The 16,203-nt window shown below is 45.9% G+C and overlaps 2 protein-coding genes across 2 annotated transcripts in view; one reads left to right on the top strand and one right to left on the bottom strand.

Annotated features, from left to right (window-relative positions):
• The window catches only part of CLSTN2 (calsyntenin 2), a 707,966-nt gene that overhangs the window by 417,884 nt on the left and 273,879 nt on the right, over positions 1-16,203 (top strand). The gene's annotated exons all lie outside the window — the stretch shown is intronic.
• On the bottom strand, positions 10,528-15,175 carry LOC142142504 (uncharacterized). The gene is made up of 3 exons (XM_075200389.1): positions 14,797-15,175; positions 12,199-12,369; positions 10,528-11,117 (listed from the first exon to the last, which is right to left on the bottom strand). Exons 1-3 carry the CDS (start codon positions 15,158-15,160, stop codon positions 10,528-10,530), a joined length of 1,125 nt encoding a protein of 374 aa, XP_075056490.1. The 5' UTR covers positions 15,161-15,175.

Raw genomic sequence — 16,203 nt, 5'->3', positions numbered from 1 at the left:
AGTAGACATTATATATATATATTGACTTACACTATAATATTGCCACTGCCTTATATTGAAGAAAATACCAGTTTTTTTGAAAGACTTATAATCTACTATTTTTAAAGTGTATCAGTGCACAGGCAGAACTGCTGACTGTCTGCCAGGGTGTGTTGTGGTGAATGAGACTAAGGCTGGATACACACTACAGGGTTTTCAGCCAATTATCGGGCCAATTACATAATAAACGACTGTTCGGCATGATATTGTTTTATGTGTACGCTCCATTCGATGAACGATTATAATTCCAAAGCAGTTTGCTTTGTTTAATTTTTAAACTGAATTCAAAATCTTGTTCAACAATGGAAATATGTCGTTCCAATTCTGCAGTGACACTGACAGTGTCCATAGATCTCTATGGAGTGTGCAGAGTCACGATCTTTTCATCTGATGGTTATGACAGATGAAGAGCACAGATTTGATGGTTAATGTTGTAAAATGTGTTTAGTGTGTACAGTTCCGTAACTAGACATTTTAGTTTCCTGGGCGAGACAGGGCACCGGCGCCCCCCATCTAAGTAGGAGTGGCATTTGACAAGTGGGTGTGGCCAACCTAATGTGTGGGTGTGGCTAGCACTTTACTGAAAGAATTCTGTTACACATATTTGCAGATGCACCGCCCGCACATGCTTCGTTACAGCTCTGAGTGTGTACACATGAATCGACATGCTGATCGGGACTTTTTGTTTTGTTTTTTTAATCGTTGACAAAATCAGGATATCGTATCGGTAGAAATTCTGTATAATTTGAACCCAGCCAAAGTCAGGGATTTGTGGGTAATTGAGAAGCGCAAATCGTTAAGGATCCTGCAGACAAGTAAATCAGTTAAAGTTGCATGTAATTCTTATTATGAATCAAGGTGAATACCTTTTCCCATATGACAAAATTTAAGGGCAGCAGGTTGAGGGGGAGTTTTGTTTTATATTTTAAAAAAAAAACTGGACTTTTAAATTATATACTTATGCCCTTTCCTAGTGACACCCTTTCTCTGCCTTACCTCTGATCAATCTGGCCTCCTCAAAAGAGAACATGAATGTTTTGAGATGTGAACTAGCCACCATAACGGGTTACGCATGGCATACTGTCCACCTGATGAAGTGTAGTGAAGTGCTTCCTTTACAGAAGCTTGGGGGAGTGGGAGCCAACATATGCACCACTGATCATGGCCATCTAGTTAGACCACTACATTTAAAAATCCAATAATAGACCAGACACCTCAGTTGAAGAATAGTTGACCTAAAAAGTATGAAGGGTCATTTACAAAGTTAAAATAAAAACAGCCACAATGTCCCCTCTATGTTACAAATTGTATGATGCCTCAAACAAGTAGTTGAAGAGATAAAAGCCAATATTGAATATAATTTAGGGTCTGGTTCACATGCAATAGACGGCAGTACTTTGAGGTAAGGTTTTCATAACAAAACTGTGCCCACTTTGTTGGTTAGTGGGCAAAACACAACATTACGCTTCAATCTACATGTGCAGGTGGGAGCTTGAATCACTTGTGCTTCTTTCTGTAGTCATTGCATTAGAAAGAAGAGAACCTCTGTCTCAGATGACACCACTTGATTGGCAGCACAAAGTTGTCACCTTGCTAAATGGAAGGAATAGTTCCATTGGCTCATGATGCATTTATGGTGGGAAAACACCAGCCAAAAAGTGCAGCTGGCAACCCTCCTCTCCCCATTCATATGTCAATGTGCATTAACGTTCAACACACTGGAAAACTGCATGATGCACTCATGAAGCAATTTATGATGTAGTGGTTTGTGACTACAGAGCGTGTACTGCCATAGATAACAATGACCTCTATGACAGGCATTCAAACTGCATCCAGCATGCAATAGAACAAAAAGGCTTTTGGTTTACCCATTATATATGTACTCTGAAGCACATATTGTTTTACTAATAATGCTGGAAGGTGCAAATATGCACTAAAACCAATCATTGCTTAACTTGTACTAGAGAAACATAAGTGATATGCAGATTGGTTGCTGTGATTTTAGTGCAAATTTGGACCTTTGAGTAACATTTGTAAATAACATCCCTGTTTTAAGAAATCCATCCCCTGTTTTAAGAAATCCATAACTTGGCAATAAAACATTATACAGTAAAGAACACCAAAAATATGGGAGTTTGTTAACTTTGCTGTCACAACACGCTCTCCATATCAGATGTGATGTAAAAGCCTTAACAAGATTTGCAATTTACTTTTCCGTTTCGGATCTATTAAGTCAGTGTTTATTCTGAGACATAACACTCCAATGCGGCTTGTTTGCAATTTGCGTTTTCCATTGTGGACAATTGACCACCAACACAGAGTAAAGGGATCCAAAGTGGGTGTTCCTGATCGTCAGATTTGTGGGTGGGTAAGCACAATCTGGTGACTAGTGGAAAAGGTTGAAAACAATCTAGTGGGTAGTGGGCAAAGATGGAACCAAGCAAGTGGCTAATAGGCAAATATGGGCCCAAATGGGTGGCCAGTTGACAAAGCAGGTTCCAAACATGTGGCTAGTTGGCAAAGAGTAGTCCAATGTACTCATTAACCAAAGCTGCAAACAATCTCTCTCATCAAGGATAGAGCTCCCATCAGTCAACGATATTATTTGCAGCTATTGCTGGATTTCCTCTCATGCGCTGAACTCTGAAAGCTGGAGTTCAAGAAAGATAGAAAATGGAGCACTTAGCCAATAAAGGTGCTGATTGATAAACTCTTTGTTTCCTGGTGAGTGCCTCTCTTACTCCTTATGGATATGATACAGCTGACTGATCGAATTTCAGTAACGTGGTCACTGCTAATTTATTTGTAGAGTAATATTTGCCTGGACCTTCTTCCAGTGGTGGCTGGTGCTGGAGTAAACAGGTTAAGAATACCAAATAAATTACTATTAATCAATTACAAAAATCATTCATCAGTTTTATAAATGACCCAGGACACTGTGCTTGAGACATGCAGACTACGACTATGTTGGTAGCATTGTTTACTTTAAGGTTATTGCTACCGTGTCCCTTTTTTAGTTTATCGGATGTCAGAGTTACCTGTAAAGGGCAAGAGGGTCTACATCAAATTAATAAGCAAATAAGAAAAGTAAATGGGATGTTTACAACTTGTGTATCATCAGAGGTTTTACAATAGGGGGTATGTTATGGTGCCAGGGGGGCCTGGAGGTGATGGAGGGTACCACACTATTCCCCCCTGAAGCCCTTACACTGCTCTTAAAAGAAAAAAGGCTTCTTCCGAGTAACACATGTGTTGGACTGCACATGCTCAATAGAGCCCCCCACATGCTGTTCTATTGAGAACAGAGGAAGAGACATCGGAATGAGAATTGCATCACTAGGTTCCTACTGAAATTTTGCTATGGCACCCGTCAGTGCCCTGTTCTGGCCCTGGGTGTCATGACCGTAAATACAGGTCTGCATGTGCTTTTATTATATGTGACGTGCCTTATTTACAGATATATTTTAATTTTTTAATTTCCATTTGCAGAATGATAATGCAATTACATAATTTGTTTATCTTATCTTTTTCAACAACATTTTCAATTTAATATAATTGTGTGGCATTCCTTCTACAGTGTACAGAAAATACAACAGATTATTAATTGCAGACAACTTTCATTTGAGTGATCTGACTAGTAAGAATAGATACCATGTTAAATAAAACAGGAAATAAGATTTCTGAAAACAATAGACTAAAGCACAAATGTAGCTATTTTGTGGCCTGTCCTCTCCTTCCTAGAGAACGTATAGGCTTCAGTCTCATGAATGATGATTTTAGCCTACAAGATGGCTGCATTCACTACCTATAGGCAGCAGGTGCACTTTATAGAACAAACTTCTCTAAACAGGATTGCTACGTTACAAACAAATAAAATAAAATTGCACCTTCTGTCTCAGACACATGACTTTGTCCTTTTCTGTTATATGTGCATTTTATTCATTACATTGCAAACTGGGTACTGTGCACCATCCCCTGCCTCAATAACAGCAGCATATTTGACTCTTATTCTGCTGCTACAGACAATCAATTCCTATTCCAAAGACTTTTAATCATATTTTTAGCATCAAATGCCCAGGGAATAAGGATGATTTCCTGAAACCAAGACCTTGCACTGTGTGCCGATGTCCTCTGTCTGGAGGCCACTGCTCCCCCTCCTCCTCCATGGTTCCTTATACAATAAGTCATTCTGTTCTATGGACTATGATCAGTGATGCATCATGTTTCATCGAGCAGGGAGCTATGCTCAGGGTTAGCTGTTAATGACAGCACACTCTGCCAACTATTTTGTATTCTGTAATGAGCAAAAGGATAAATTATTTCAGTTCTTTGGAAGAGCAGGAACAGTACTGCTATGTTACCGACTTCCCACCGTTTCCTGCATTAGAGAGCCAAGTCATTTTCACATTTCTAGAAGAGATAATTTTTAATGATACAAAAAGCTGGGAACACTAATATCGTGTCTCAGCTGGAGGCATCCTGAGCGGCTGGCGATCCAGGGTAATACTGTACATACTGTAAGAAGGTGACAGATATCATGCGGAGGATTCTATGTGCATTCTGGTGTAGAACAGCACACACACAAACAATGCAACATTCTCATTTCAGGGGTTTTATTTTAGGAACTGTCTAAGGCAAAATGTCCTGCTGTTCAGATATATTTAGCTAAATGTCTTCTGTATTTATCTCTCTCAGTTTCTTCAAAAAGGCACATAGTGATATATAGAGTGTTTTTCAAGCTATAGTTTCTTTCTCAAGTCTTAATACAATGTGGGGCTATACAAAAGGGTTTGTGGGGCAGTCCTTGTCTTCCTTTATCAGTAATTGTTTTATCAACATATGCATTCACTGCTCAGCATGTTAACATACCAAACCATAGCCAGCAAATGTCCAGCATGCAATATCAAGGAAATGACCAGCATACAGCATACAGCACCAGCAAATAACTAACATCAAATGCAAAGCAAATGACCAGCATGTAGGACATGGACTATTTCATATAGTGGTTTGCTACGTTTTTTATATCACACTTTTATTTTCATGTACACCCTTTCCAGCTGCAAGTACAAAGTACCTCTTGTTCTATGTCAATTTGTGACAAGTATATCCCTTAATGTTAGTACCCCTCCAGCCAGTACGACAAAACCCGGAGTCTACTCAGAAGTCTGGTTTTCGCTGGAGCCCCTAGTGGTGGGGACAGACTTGGCCGCAGACAGCTGAGGGTCGTGAGTTGTGCACTGACTGGGGAGAACCCAGTGATAGCGTATAGGAGCAATTAGCAGAGGGAAATCCAGGCAAGGGTCGAGGGCCGGCAGCAGACAGAATATCCATTACACAAAACCGAGGTCAGAGGTCACAGGCAAAACAGCAGCGTAGGAGTCCAGGCAAAAAGATCTAGGGGCACAGGCAATGAAACGTAGTCGGGTATCAGGCAAAGGTCGGCAACAAATAATCAAATCCAAGGGAAACAGGAACAAGGAATACAGCAGGCTAGTAAGCAGCAAAGCAGGAACTATAACCGGCAGGAAGGCTTTGCCCCTTCCTGCCTTAAATACCAGCATGGTCCAATGGGAGAAAGGCAGCCCCAGGATGGATAATTAGCCAGCTGGCTTCTTTTGTATTTGCGCACGCGCCCGGCTGTCCTGAATGCCGCAGCGCGGCGCAGCACAGTGAATGCGTCCCGACCGTTGCCTTGGCAATTGCCGAGACAACCCGGAAGTGACTTCCCGGTCGTCATGACGACGGCCGGGACGTGAGGGCAGAGAGTCGCGGCGCTGCCCGGAGCCGCCGCCGCTCATGACACTTAAATGTGTTAATTTATTGCAAGGTATTGCATGTATTTCATGCAGCTTCTTATATTTTTAACTATTATAAAAACCCCTTAAATTTAATTTATATTGTATAGATTTCTCTACTAATATACTAATATATTTAGTGTAATATAACAGTTTGAAGCACCCTTTGAGGTAGAAATGCTGCAGGTTAAAAAATCACTTTAACAACTCACTCTTCTACGTTTATTGTAGTAAAGGCGGTAAATAGCAACAAAAATCCTTAATTCTCTGTAAAAAAAAAAAAATTACCACTAGAGATGGGCGGGCTCGGTTCCCCGAGATCCGAACCCACACGAACTTCGCCTATCCAAGTACTGAGCCGAGCAGGCTCGGTACTCTCCCGCCCATTCGGAATCGATGCGGCATCTGTCAGTTTGGAGTTCTACATCACGCTGCCCCCCGCTGCATTCAGGGGAGGTAAGGAACAACTTTGCATGGCTGCCAGGCAAAAACACACACCCCTGATGAAGTCACAATCTGTGATGAAACGCGTTGGGGCAATTGGAAACATCCACGGAGTAACCACGCCCCCCGGACGTCACAGGGTTCTTTCCGGCACTCTGAGACTGAGGACGGCTGCAGTTACTCAACACACGAGGAATCGTCTAATCGCGTTTTCCTGCGGGACTTTGAGGGTTGATTTACAAAGATACCTTTTTGGGAACAGACACCGCTGCTTAATGTGAGTGTTTTTAATGATATTTTAATAAATGTAGATTACGTTTTTACGCTATAAGTGGATTTGTTTCTCTTCTTTCCCCACATATATGCTAATCGGTGTGAGGAGGAACTAAAACATTTTTCAAGAAGGGTTCAAGGGTACCATCATACACTCTGATAGAACTGTGATTTCGAATTGGTAACGTCAGAGACATTCCGTACGCCAGTGCCGCCCAGCACTAAAGACTTGCCTTTTCTGACCAGACCAATCAGAAGTCTGGGAATTTTTTTCTTTTCACTTCTAATTGGTTGGACTGTACAATCATCCATACAGGGAGCCAGCTACTACTATCTTCATTCAATACCAACAGATACAACTTACCAGGAATCTCTTTTTTTTTGGTAATGATTATACTGATGACAAATATTGTTTCACCTACAAATTAGGCTTTACACAAATGTTGCACCTTAGCTTTTCAGTATTGGCATTGATTATTAGGTCCCTGAGAATCATTAATGTTTTGTAGAAAAGATGTGCACAAAACAACCTGTGTGTCAAGAGCCCACTTGTGGACCCAGAATGATAATGGGACCACAAGTCGCAATCAGGATCCCCTGATTGTCAGATATGCAATACTGTTGTCTAATATCTGATACTTTTGGAGGCCTGAAAACAATGGCACACAGACAGCTGTGGTTGTAGAACAATGGCACACCAACATTTGTGCTCATAGAACAATGGCACACTGGCATTTGAAGTTGTAGAACAATGACACACTGACATTTGTGCTCATAGAAGAATGGCACACTTGCATTTGGGTCATAGAACAATGGCACACTGACATTTCTGCTCATAGAACAATGGCACACTTGCATTTGGGTCATAGAACAATGACACACTGACATTTGTGCTCATAGAACAATGGCACACTGGCACTTGGGGTTGTAGAACAATGACACACTGACATTTGGGTCATAGAACAATTACACACTGGCACTTGGGGTTGCAGAACAATGACACACTGACATTTGGGATCATAGAACAATAACACACTGACATTTGTGCTCATAGAACAATGGCACACTGGCATTTGAAGTTGTAGAACAATGACACACTGACATTTGTGCTCATAGAAGAATGGCACACTTGCATTTGGGTCATAGAACAATGACACACTGACATTTCTGCTCATAGAACAATGGCACACTTGCATTTGGGTCATAGAACAATGGCACACTGACATTTCTGCTCATAGAACAATGACACACTGACATTTGGGTCATAGAACAATTACACACTGGCACTTGGGGTTGCAGAACAATGACACACTGACATTTGGGATCATAGAACAATAACACACTGACATTTGGGATCATAGAACAATGGCACACTGACATTTGGGATCATAGAACAACGGCACACCGACACTTATACTACCATGTGAAAATGTGCAAGCTACTGTAGAGTATATGGAAGGACGTTGTATTTATTTGGATCTATTAATGCTTTTCACACATTAGCTGCATTAAACCCAATGATCTGCCGAGGATACTAAATTACTATTGTTATTTTTTTCTGGTAACCCTACTTAGCCCAAGTAATGTATTTGGAGCTCTAGTTTAACTTTAAAGAAAATATTTTGCCTACATTGTATTCACTTTACAAAATGAAGGGGCATATTGGGGAGCTCAATTAGTCATTTTTCCTGTAACTGTGTATTTTCTTAATTTTTTGGGTTATAGATAGAAACACACTGTGTGGCTACTGTGCTGCTTCCTTACATATCTGGTATTGTTTGCTTAAACATAGCTCTCAATTCTACAACTAAACCAATATTACCACCTTAATCCTAAATTAAAATTCAACAGATCAACTATCAACATGTTTCACTAGAAAATTTACTTTATTTCAAAGCATAAAATATTAATATTCTGCATTGTTGCTAAGAAAGTCTGTTCATGGTTTAAAGAACTGTATCTTCACCTGACGATTTTGAGCAATTCCTCTATTTTGTTTTTTCAAAGAATGCAGATAGTAAATAGCAAAAAAACAAATTAGTGTTGGATATTTCTATAAATTAGAGGGTCTATTTATCAAGACACTGCTGTATTGAAGATTTGTCATTGCTGCCTATCGAGATATAAAATCTTCGGTCACAAATTTTATGTCACTGGGTCAGCTGAGCAATGCTCAGCTCCCCGGTGATAATGGCTGGCAGTGGTAAGAGGAGTCTCACTGCTTGCCAGGCCTGTGCAGGGTCCCTCTGCGCTGGCATGAGCCGGCTTGCCTGGCTTGGGTTTCCAGTTCCAGAATCAGAAAAAAGAAATAATATATTTGGTTAGAAAAAAAAAAAAGCAAAAATGTAAAAAAATATTTTATTTTAATAATAAAGTATTTTTTCCTGGGCTGACCACTAGCTCTCAGCATCCTGAGATAGCGATAGCAGGATAGCGGCAGAATTTGTTGCACTGTCGTCCTCGGTAAATAGACTCAGCGAAGACTAATGCCGGCAATAGACTTCATCGACTCGAGAGCTTTGTTTAGTAGGGAGAAGTGTTAAATGTATCAAATATAACATCCAGATTTAGGGCCTTTTGCTTATTGATAAATAGACCCCTAGGCATTCATTTTTTTATAGGATCAATATTATTTACTGAAGGATTATTTCCAAACCAACACAATGCAAAACGGCAGCACAAACACATCCACCTATTTCACACTAAAGTACATTTCATGTTGCGGGATGGGATAAAAGTCTTATGTCTGATACCTTAACCTCTTTACCCCCTTCATCTTAGCACTTATAACCTGAATTAATGACACGAGACCTGAAATAGGGCACAAATAAATGATTTATTCATAAACATGGTGGAGGTGAAATAAGCAGTCAGTCCGACGTGTGCCAGGCAAAACCCAACTGTCCTAGCATATCCTTAGGACTACAAACTGGGGAACAACCAAACCCCTGGGTTCAAGTGGGGGACCAACCAATCAAACCCCGGGCGCACATATCTACCTGGACGGGGCACCACGTCCTGAATCTACCGAACCCGCCCCTCCTCTGGGCTATACTGGAAGCAACCACAGGGCAGCCCACAAGGGCGGTGCCTGAAACCGAGACTAATAGCCGATTCACTCGAAGGGAGGCGGGTTCACCATGCCCAATACCGTAATGTGGCCCAAACCACTGGCCGTCGACTGTACTGCTTTTCCGGCCATAACTCCATCCGTCTTCACCGAGAGGTATGCTGTTGCCAACGCTGATATCCATCAACAGAGCATCCAGTCGCGTCCTCTTCTCATCAAACGTAACCAGGGAGGGTGGGTGGGCAACTTCCAAACTGCCAAGGACTGAGCAAACTCCGCCCATCCAACTTATAGTCCTAAACTCCTCCCCTATGACACCAGATGGGCGTACCCAAAGATTAACTGTTAACACTCCAGAGAATAGCTCAGTTAAAGATACAGCAAAGCTTTTATTATCCTTCGGTCCTATGCAGATCTCAGTTCTTATAAAAGTCTTATGTCTGATACCTTAACCTCTTTACCTCCTTCATCTTAGCACTTATAACCTGAATTAATGACACGAGACCTGAAATAGGGCACAAATAAATGATTTATTCATAAACATGGTGGAGGTGAAATAAGCAGTCAGTCCGACGTGTGCCAGGCAAAACCCAACTGTCCTAGCATATCCTTAGGACTACAAACTGGGGAACAACCAAACCCCTGGGTTCAAGTGGGGGACCAACCAATCAAACCCCGGGCGCACATATCTACCTGGACGGGGCACCACGTCCTGAATCTACCGAACCCGCCCCTCCTCTGGGCTATACTGGAAGCAACCACAGGGCAGCCCACAAGGGCGGTGCCTGAAACCGAGACTAATAGCCGATTCACTCGAAGGGAGGCGGGTTCACCATGCCCAATACCGTAATGTGGCCCAAACCACTGGCCGTCGACTGTACTGCTTTTCCGGCCACGCCCGGATCCCTAGGATCCACGGCCCGCCACCATACTAAAACCTTCTGATGCTAAAAACACATAGATATCCCGAACAAAAATAACCATGCCTTCATCGCTCAAATGAACTCCGTCCCCCCTATATAGCGAGGGGCTCTGATAACGAATACTCGGGTGTACAATCCGCCAACCACCCATGGAAGGTAAAAATCGTGAAACCACCGAATTAATTTTCCTCCTTACTCCATCAGCAACACGCCCTTCAGGGAACGCACGCCAAGCCATCCTTGGCACAATATCCGACCAGCAAATGACAAGGGAAGGCCAAGATGCTTGCACCCAAGCCAAGTCCTCCTGGATACGCAAAATCAAATCCACCGACTTGCACCCTCCTATGTCATTACCACCCAGATGAATAACTAGGACCTGGGGTACCCCTTGGACGACAACATAACTACTCAGGAGATGCCGAAAACCAGACCATCTAAGACCTCTACGACCTATCCACTGCACTACCATTGCCCCCTTAAACAGAGAAGTATCCTTAGCTGCCCAGTGCAATCGAGCCCAGTGAATATAAGAGTGTCCCAGCACCCAGATGCGCAGCGGGGTCCGATGGTCTGTAGGGTGGAGAAAACCAAACATTAGTCAAAAGCAACCATACGTGTTCATACATCCAGGAAACGGAACTCAGAGAGCCCCTATGATGTTGAAAATTTGAACTTGACAAAACCACAGAAAGCACAAGAGCTAACAAATGCTCAGCACACCAGACACAAACACCCAAGAACACGCCCACACCGACAAAAGAAGGAAAAAGGTTTTGGGCGGAGGCACAGACGAAGGTGAAACCATAAAACCCAGTGGGAAAAAAATGGAGAAAGCCCTTCGAGCCCGACCTCCAAAGGCCCGAGCAAGTCTAAGACCTGTGCCACCACCGCAGGAGATAGATAGGTAAAAGATAGGAAGATTTAGGTAAGGAGAGCAGGACGAACATAACGCTTATATACCTTGGTTTTCCACCTGCCAACACCCTGTATGGCCCGTTCTGATGCCCTAGCCAAAGCTGCAGACGTGGCAGCACCAATTCTGAATGAATGAGTGCCGAACTGGGATCCGTCCAAGCCCAGTTTAGACAATGTACGCTTAAACACTGCCGTAAACTGGTACCGGGTGAGGGGGGTACCATCACCATGCACCAGCCACGGAATTGCAGACACAGGACGAATAACAGCAAATTCGTTCATAATAACAACAGGGCAAACTAAGAAACCCACCTTTGGGGCCAATGTAACCCACTGCCCTCTATCTAACTGGTCAGACTTTGATCTCCTGATTTTACAACATACTGAGGAAGGGGAAATAATAACATGCTGCGCCAACATTCCTGACAAAGGACAAGACTTAGAAGAGGCCACTACCTCACTTACTCTAAACGCTCCAAATAAAGCATGACAAATGCTGCGCGAAATAAGGCTGTCTCAAATGCATCACGTGCTACTTCCTTAATAGCCCCCAGCAATTCCGTCAACAAAGCCTCACCGATGGGCCGTCTTCCATCCGGAAGCGCAGGGCGCTCCCTCGCCCAACCCTTTAATGCTTTGGCTATAATAAAACTTTTCGTGTAATCGACCTCATTCCTAAGCCTGGTAAAAAAGGATATCCCGGCCAAAGCCCCTGACACTGCTGCTTTGGACTTACCGGACTTGAAACCTGCCCAAATATACGCTAGCATTAGCTGATGCCCTGAGGCCACTGACTCGCGCCCCTGGTCCCGGAACGCACACCAGTCATGCCAAGCTGACCGATACTTCTCCCTGGTAGCGGGTGCCAATGATGATTCAGCCAGACCCTCTACTCCGGCTTGACAATCTGCCAGATATAAGTGGGACAAGGTGAACCCGACAGGGATGCCTGAGGTGCCAAGGCTCGAAATTTCTCCCATTCCCCCCTAGATAATGAATCTGCCAGCGCATTATCCACCCCAGGAACATGTTGCGCCCTGAAGCTAATGTCATCGACTAAACACCTCCATACTAATCTCCTCAATAGTGTGATGACCGGCTGAGAGGTGGCCTTCTGCCTGTTGATTACTTGCACGACACCCAAATTGTCACACCAGAAAACTATCTGTTTCCCTACTAATCTGGGGGCCCACAATTCAAGGGCGACTATGATCGGGAAGATTTCTAACAGCAACAGGTTAGCAGTCCAGCCGGCCTGCACCCATTCTTCTGGCCACCGCTCAGCGCACCAGTCACCTGCGAAATATGCCCCGAAGCCCACACCCCCTGCCGCATCAGTATGTAGCTCCAGCTCCTTACTAGACACAGGGAGAGAAGGCCACAACCTAACCCCGTTAAAATCCCGCAGGAAAAGATCCCAAACTGCCAAATCCGTCCGGATTTCGGCAGATAGCAGTACTCGACAGTGAGGTCCCTTACGCCCTGACGTTGCCCTTTCCAGCTTCCGACAGAACACACGACCCATTGGGATTACCCGACAGGCGAAGTTAAAAAGTCCCAGTATAGACTGAGTCCTTTTCAATGACATCCCTTCAGACCCAAGCGCCACCCCTATAAGCTCCCGCAGTTTCACTACCTTCTCTATTGGAAGCCTACAAAGACCCAAGACCGTATCGATCTCGATGCCTAAATACGCTAAACGGGTAGTAGGACCCTCAGTTTTATCATGCGCGACCGGGACACCAAGTGACTGAAAAAGAGCCCTAAGTGAAAACAAAACATCCCCACAGGTGGGTCCCTGGCTTGGGCCCACTACCAGGAAGTCATCCAGATAGTGTGCCACGCCCTGGTGACCGGTTCCGGCACAAACGCACCAGTGTAAAAACGTGCTAAAACACTCGAAGAAGGAGCATGAAACTGCGCACCCCATAGGGAGGCATTTATCCACATAGTAACCATCGCTCAGATGGAAACCCATGAAAGGGAACGAGTCCGGGTGCAATGGAAGAAGCCGAAAGGCCGACTCGATGTCAACCTTCGCCATCAAAGCCCCGGGCCCAAAAGATCTCACCATCTCCAGCGCCTCCTCAAAAGACTGATACACTACCCTGCAGAATTTTTCAGGGATGGCATCATTAACCGATGCACCCTTTGGAAAAGAGAGGTGCTGAATTAGGCGAAACTTCCCCGCAGCCTTTTTAGGAACCACCCCTACCGGTGACACTACCAGGTTCCGATAAGGAGGGTTCGCAAAAGGCCCAACCATCCGCCCGAGCGCCACCTCTTTACGCACCTTCTCCGCCAAGATTTCGGGGAACACCGTTGCAGATTTTAGGTTAACCATCGAGGCGGTCTCGACAGACCCCTCGATAGGTAACCAAAAACCATGCCTAAAACCCTCCCGTAAAAATTCCGCAGCCCATCTTATTGGGTAGCGGTCCAGCCAGCGGCCGAGATTGACCACGTTAATTGGCGACGCGGCTTTCCGCAGGTCCGGAAGCCGTTCGACTTCCGTCGCCACCCCCTCCTCGACTCTGCCTGTCACAAGTCTTAGCTGGGTGACCTCCACCGCAGCGGGTGCAGGTGTGTGAGAACCTACACGCCGCTCCGCGCAGGCAACCGGACTTGTTAAAAGGGAAACAGCGGCCCCTACCCTCAAAGGGCGCGGCACCCCTGCCGCGCCCCGACGGCCGCCGCCAACCTGAACCCTGTGAAGACTCTCCCCCGCCATCTTGGGACACCTGTAACCATACCTCCACATCCTTGAATCCCAACATGAGGCTCGCATGTCCATCATATTTCTCCCGAAAAGCTTCATCATAGGCCAGCCATACCCCGGGGCGTGATGATGCATACATCTCATGGATCATGTGTAAATATTTCAACATGTCCATCCACTCTGTAGGGCGCGTTTCTAAATAACACGCCGCAAAAAGGTAGGCCCCCATAAGCCAGTTCTTGTATGACCTATAACTCGTCTCCCCAGCGCCACCCCGTGTGAGGGCTTGGGCTACCGCTTTTTTCCCCTTATTGGTCATAGCGAACATGTCAATGAGTCGGCCTTTACGAATTCTGTCTCTGACTACCATTCTAACCCCCTGCAGTATCCCGGTACTAGCACAGCGCAGCTCCTCGTCACCTGTAAGACGGGAACCTCTTGCCTGCCTAAAACGCCCGTCAGCCGGCCTAGCTCCAGCGCGCGGTACAAAATGCTTGCGCAATTTCTTAATCAGTTTCTTGGAGGAAGACCCAGACATATCTGAACCCGTACTAGAGCTATAACAATCGGACCACACGGATTGCACATCAGGTACATCAGACAAATCACGCTCACCTGCCAACGCCGAACCAGTCTCAGAACCCTGCGTCCAGCCTTCGTCCCCGGACCATGCCTGGTGACGGCCGACTTGCTCCGCTCCAACGAAACGCTCCTCCTCATACTCACCGGCCACTGCTGAGAAAGAAATGTTACTACCAGAAGCTTGAGACTGGGAACCACGGGACGTTGCTCTATGCTCTCTGCCATGATCTGAACTCACCCCATGACCCAGCTCCCAGCCCGACACTTCCCTATAATTCTCCGCCCCCAGGGACTCACTCACCGGAACACCCCCATCGTGTGACTCGCGCCGCTCGTCCGAGCCGTGCGTGCCTCTCCTATGCCCAGACCAGGACCGTTGCCCTGGGCTCCTACCCATGACCTGAGACCCCGAAGAACCTCGCACCTGACCCCTATGTTCCCCGGAGACTGAGTGACAGGACCCCCCTCTTCCCACCGGGATGCCCCTAACACCAGAACCCTCAGGGGCCACTGATGCCTCCCCCCGAACCACACTGTTGCCCCTGTTATGAACCCTATGTGCCGCTGAACCTGCTGAGGCACGATCTGCCTCTGCATTCTGCACCCTTACCGGGCCCAAACTGCTCCTGCTACCCCTGATGACTGAACTGGCTCCCACTATGCCCGTTGAGGAGCTATCTGCCGCTGGAACCCGGGATAATTGGAGAGGAGGGGGTCGCCCCACCTCAGGACCAGGATGCCCGCCCGCCCTAACATGGCCGCCATGAACCCGCTGCCCGCGGGACTGCTGAACTCTACCAGCAGCGGGTGGAGGGCCCCCCGCCGCTATACTACCCCCCGAGGACCACCTGTCTCTTCTGGATGCTCTCTGCCCGGGAATAACAAGCCTGCCAGCCACCGGAGAAACCGCCGCGTGAGCTGACCTCGACCGGAAGTGACGGCCGTCACTTCCGGTTCTGCGACCCCCGCTAACGCCACCATAACCCTCGGCGGATGCCCGGGCAGGAGGAACCCTCAGCCTGCCACTGAATCTCCGTGCAGGTGAGGGAGGGGAACCGCTGGGCCTAGCGGAGGAAGGAAGGGGACCAACACCCGCCATTACCGCTGGGGGATGCACCCGGGGAATTGGAAGGGAAAATTGGGCCAAAATGCAACCCCACCAAAAACGGGAGGGGGGGAGGGGTGGGGGGATTAGCGGGAGAGGGGGGGGTAAGGGGGGGGGGCTAGCAGAGAAGGGAGGAAAAGGAGAGGGTTGAGTTTAGTAAAAGAAAAAGAAACAGAGGGTTGAGAAAATTAGCTGAGAATGACACACACGCTAGTGGGAAAAGCAAGAGAAAAAAAGGGGAGTACAAGCAGGAAAAACAGGAGACAGAGAGGAGGAATCAGATACTTATCAGGATCCACGTCTGCACGCTGCAACTTCCAAACTGCCAAGGACTG

The sequence above is a fragment of the Mixophyes fleayi genome, chromosome 3 (genome assembly GCF_038048845.1).
Source record: "Mixophyes fleayi isolate aMixFle1 chromosome 3, aMixFle1.hap1, whole genome shotgun sequence".
NCBI classification, from domain to species: Eukaryota; Metazoa; Chordata; class Amphibia; order Anura; family Limnodynastidae; genus Mixophyes; species Mixophyes fleayi.
The sequence above is the reverse complement of the archived record's forward strand: the minus strand, read 5'-3'. Positions and strand labels throughout refer to the sequence as shown.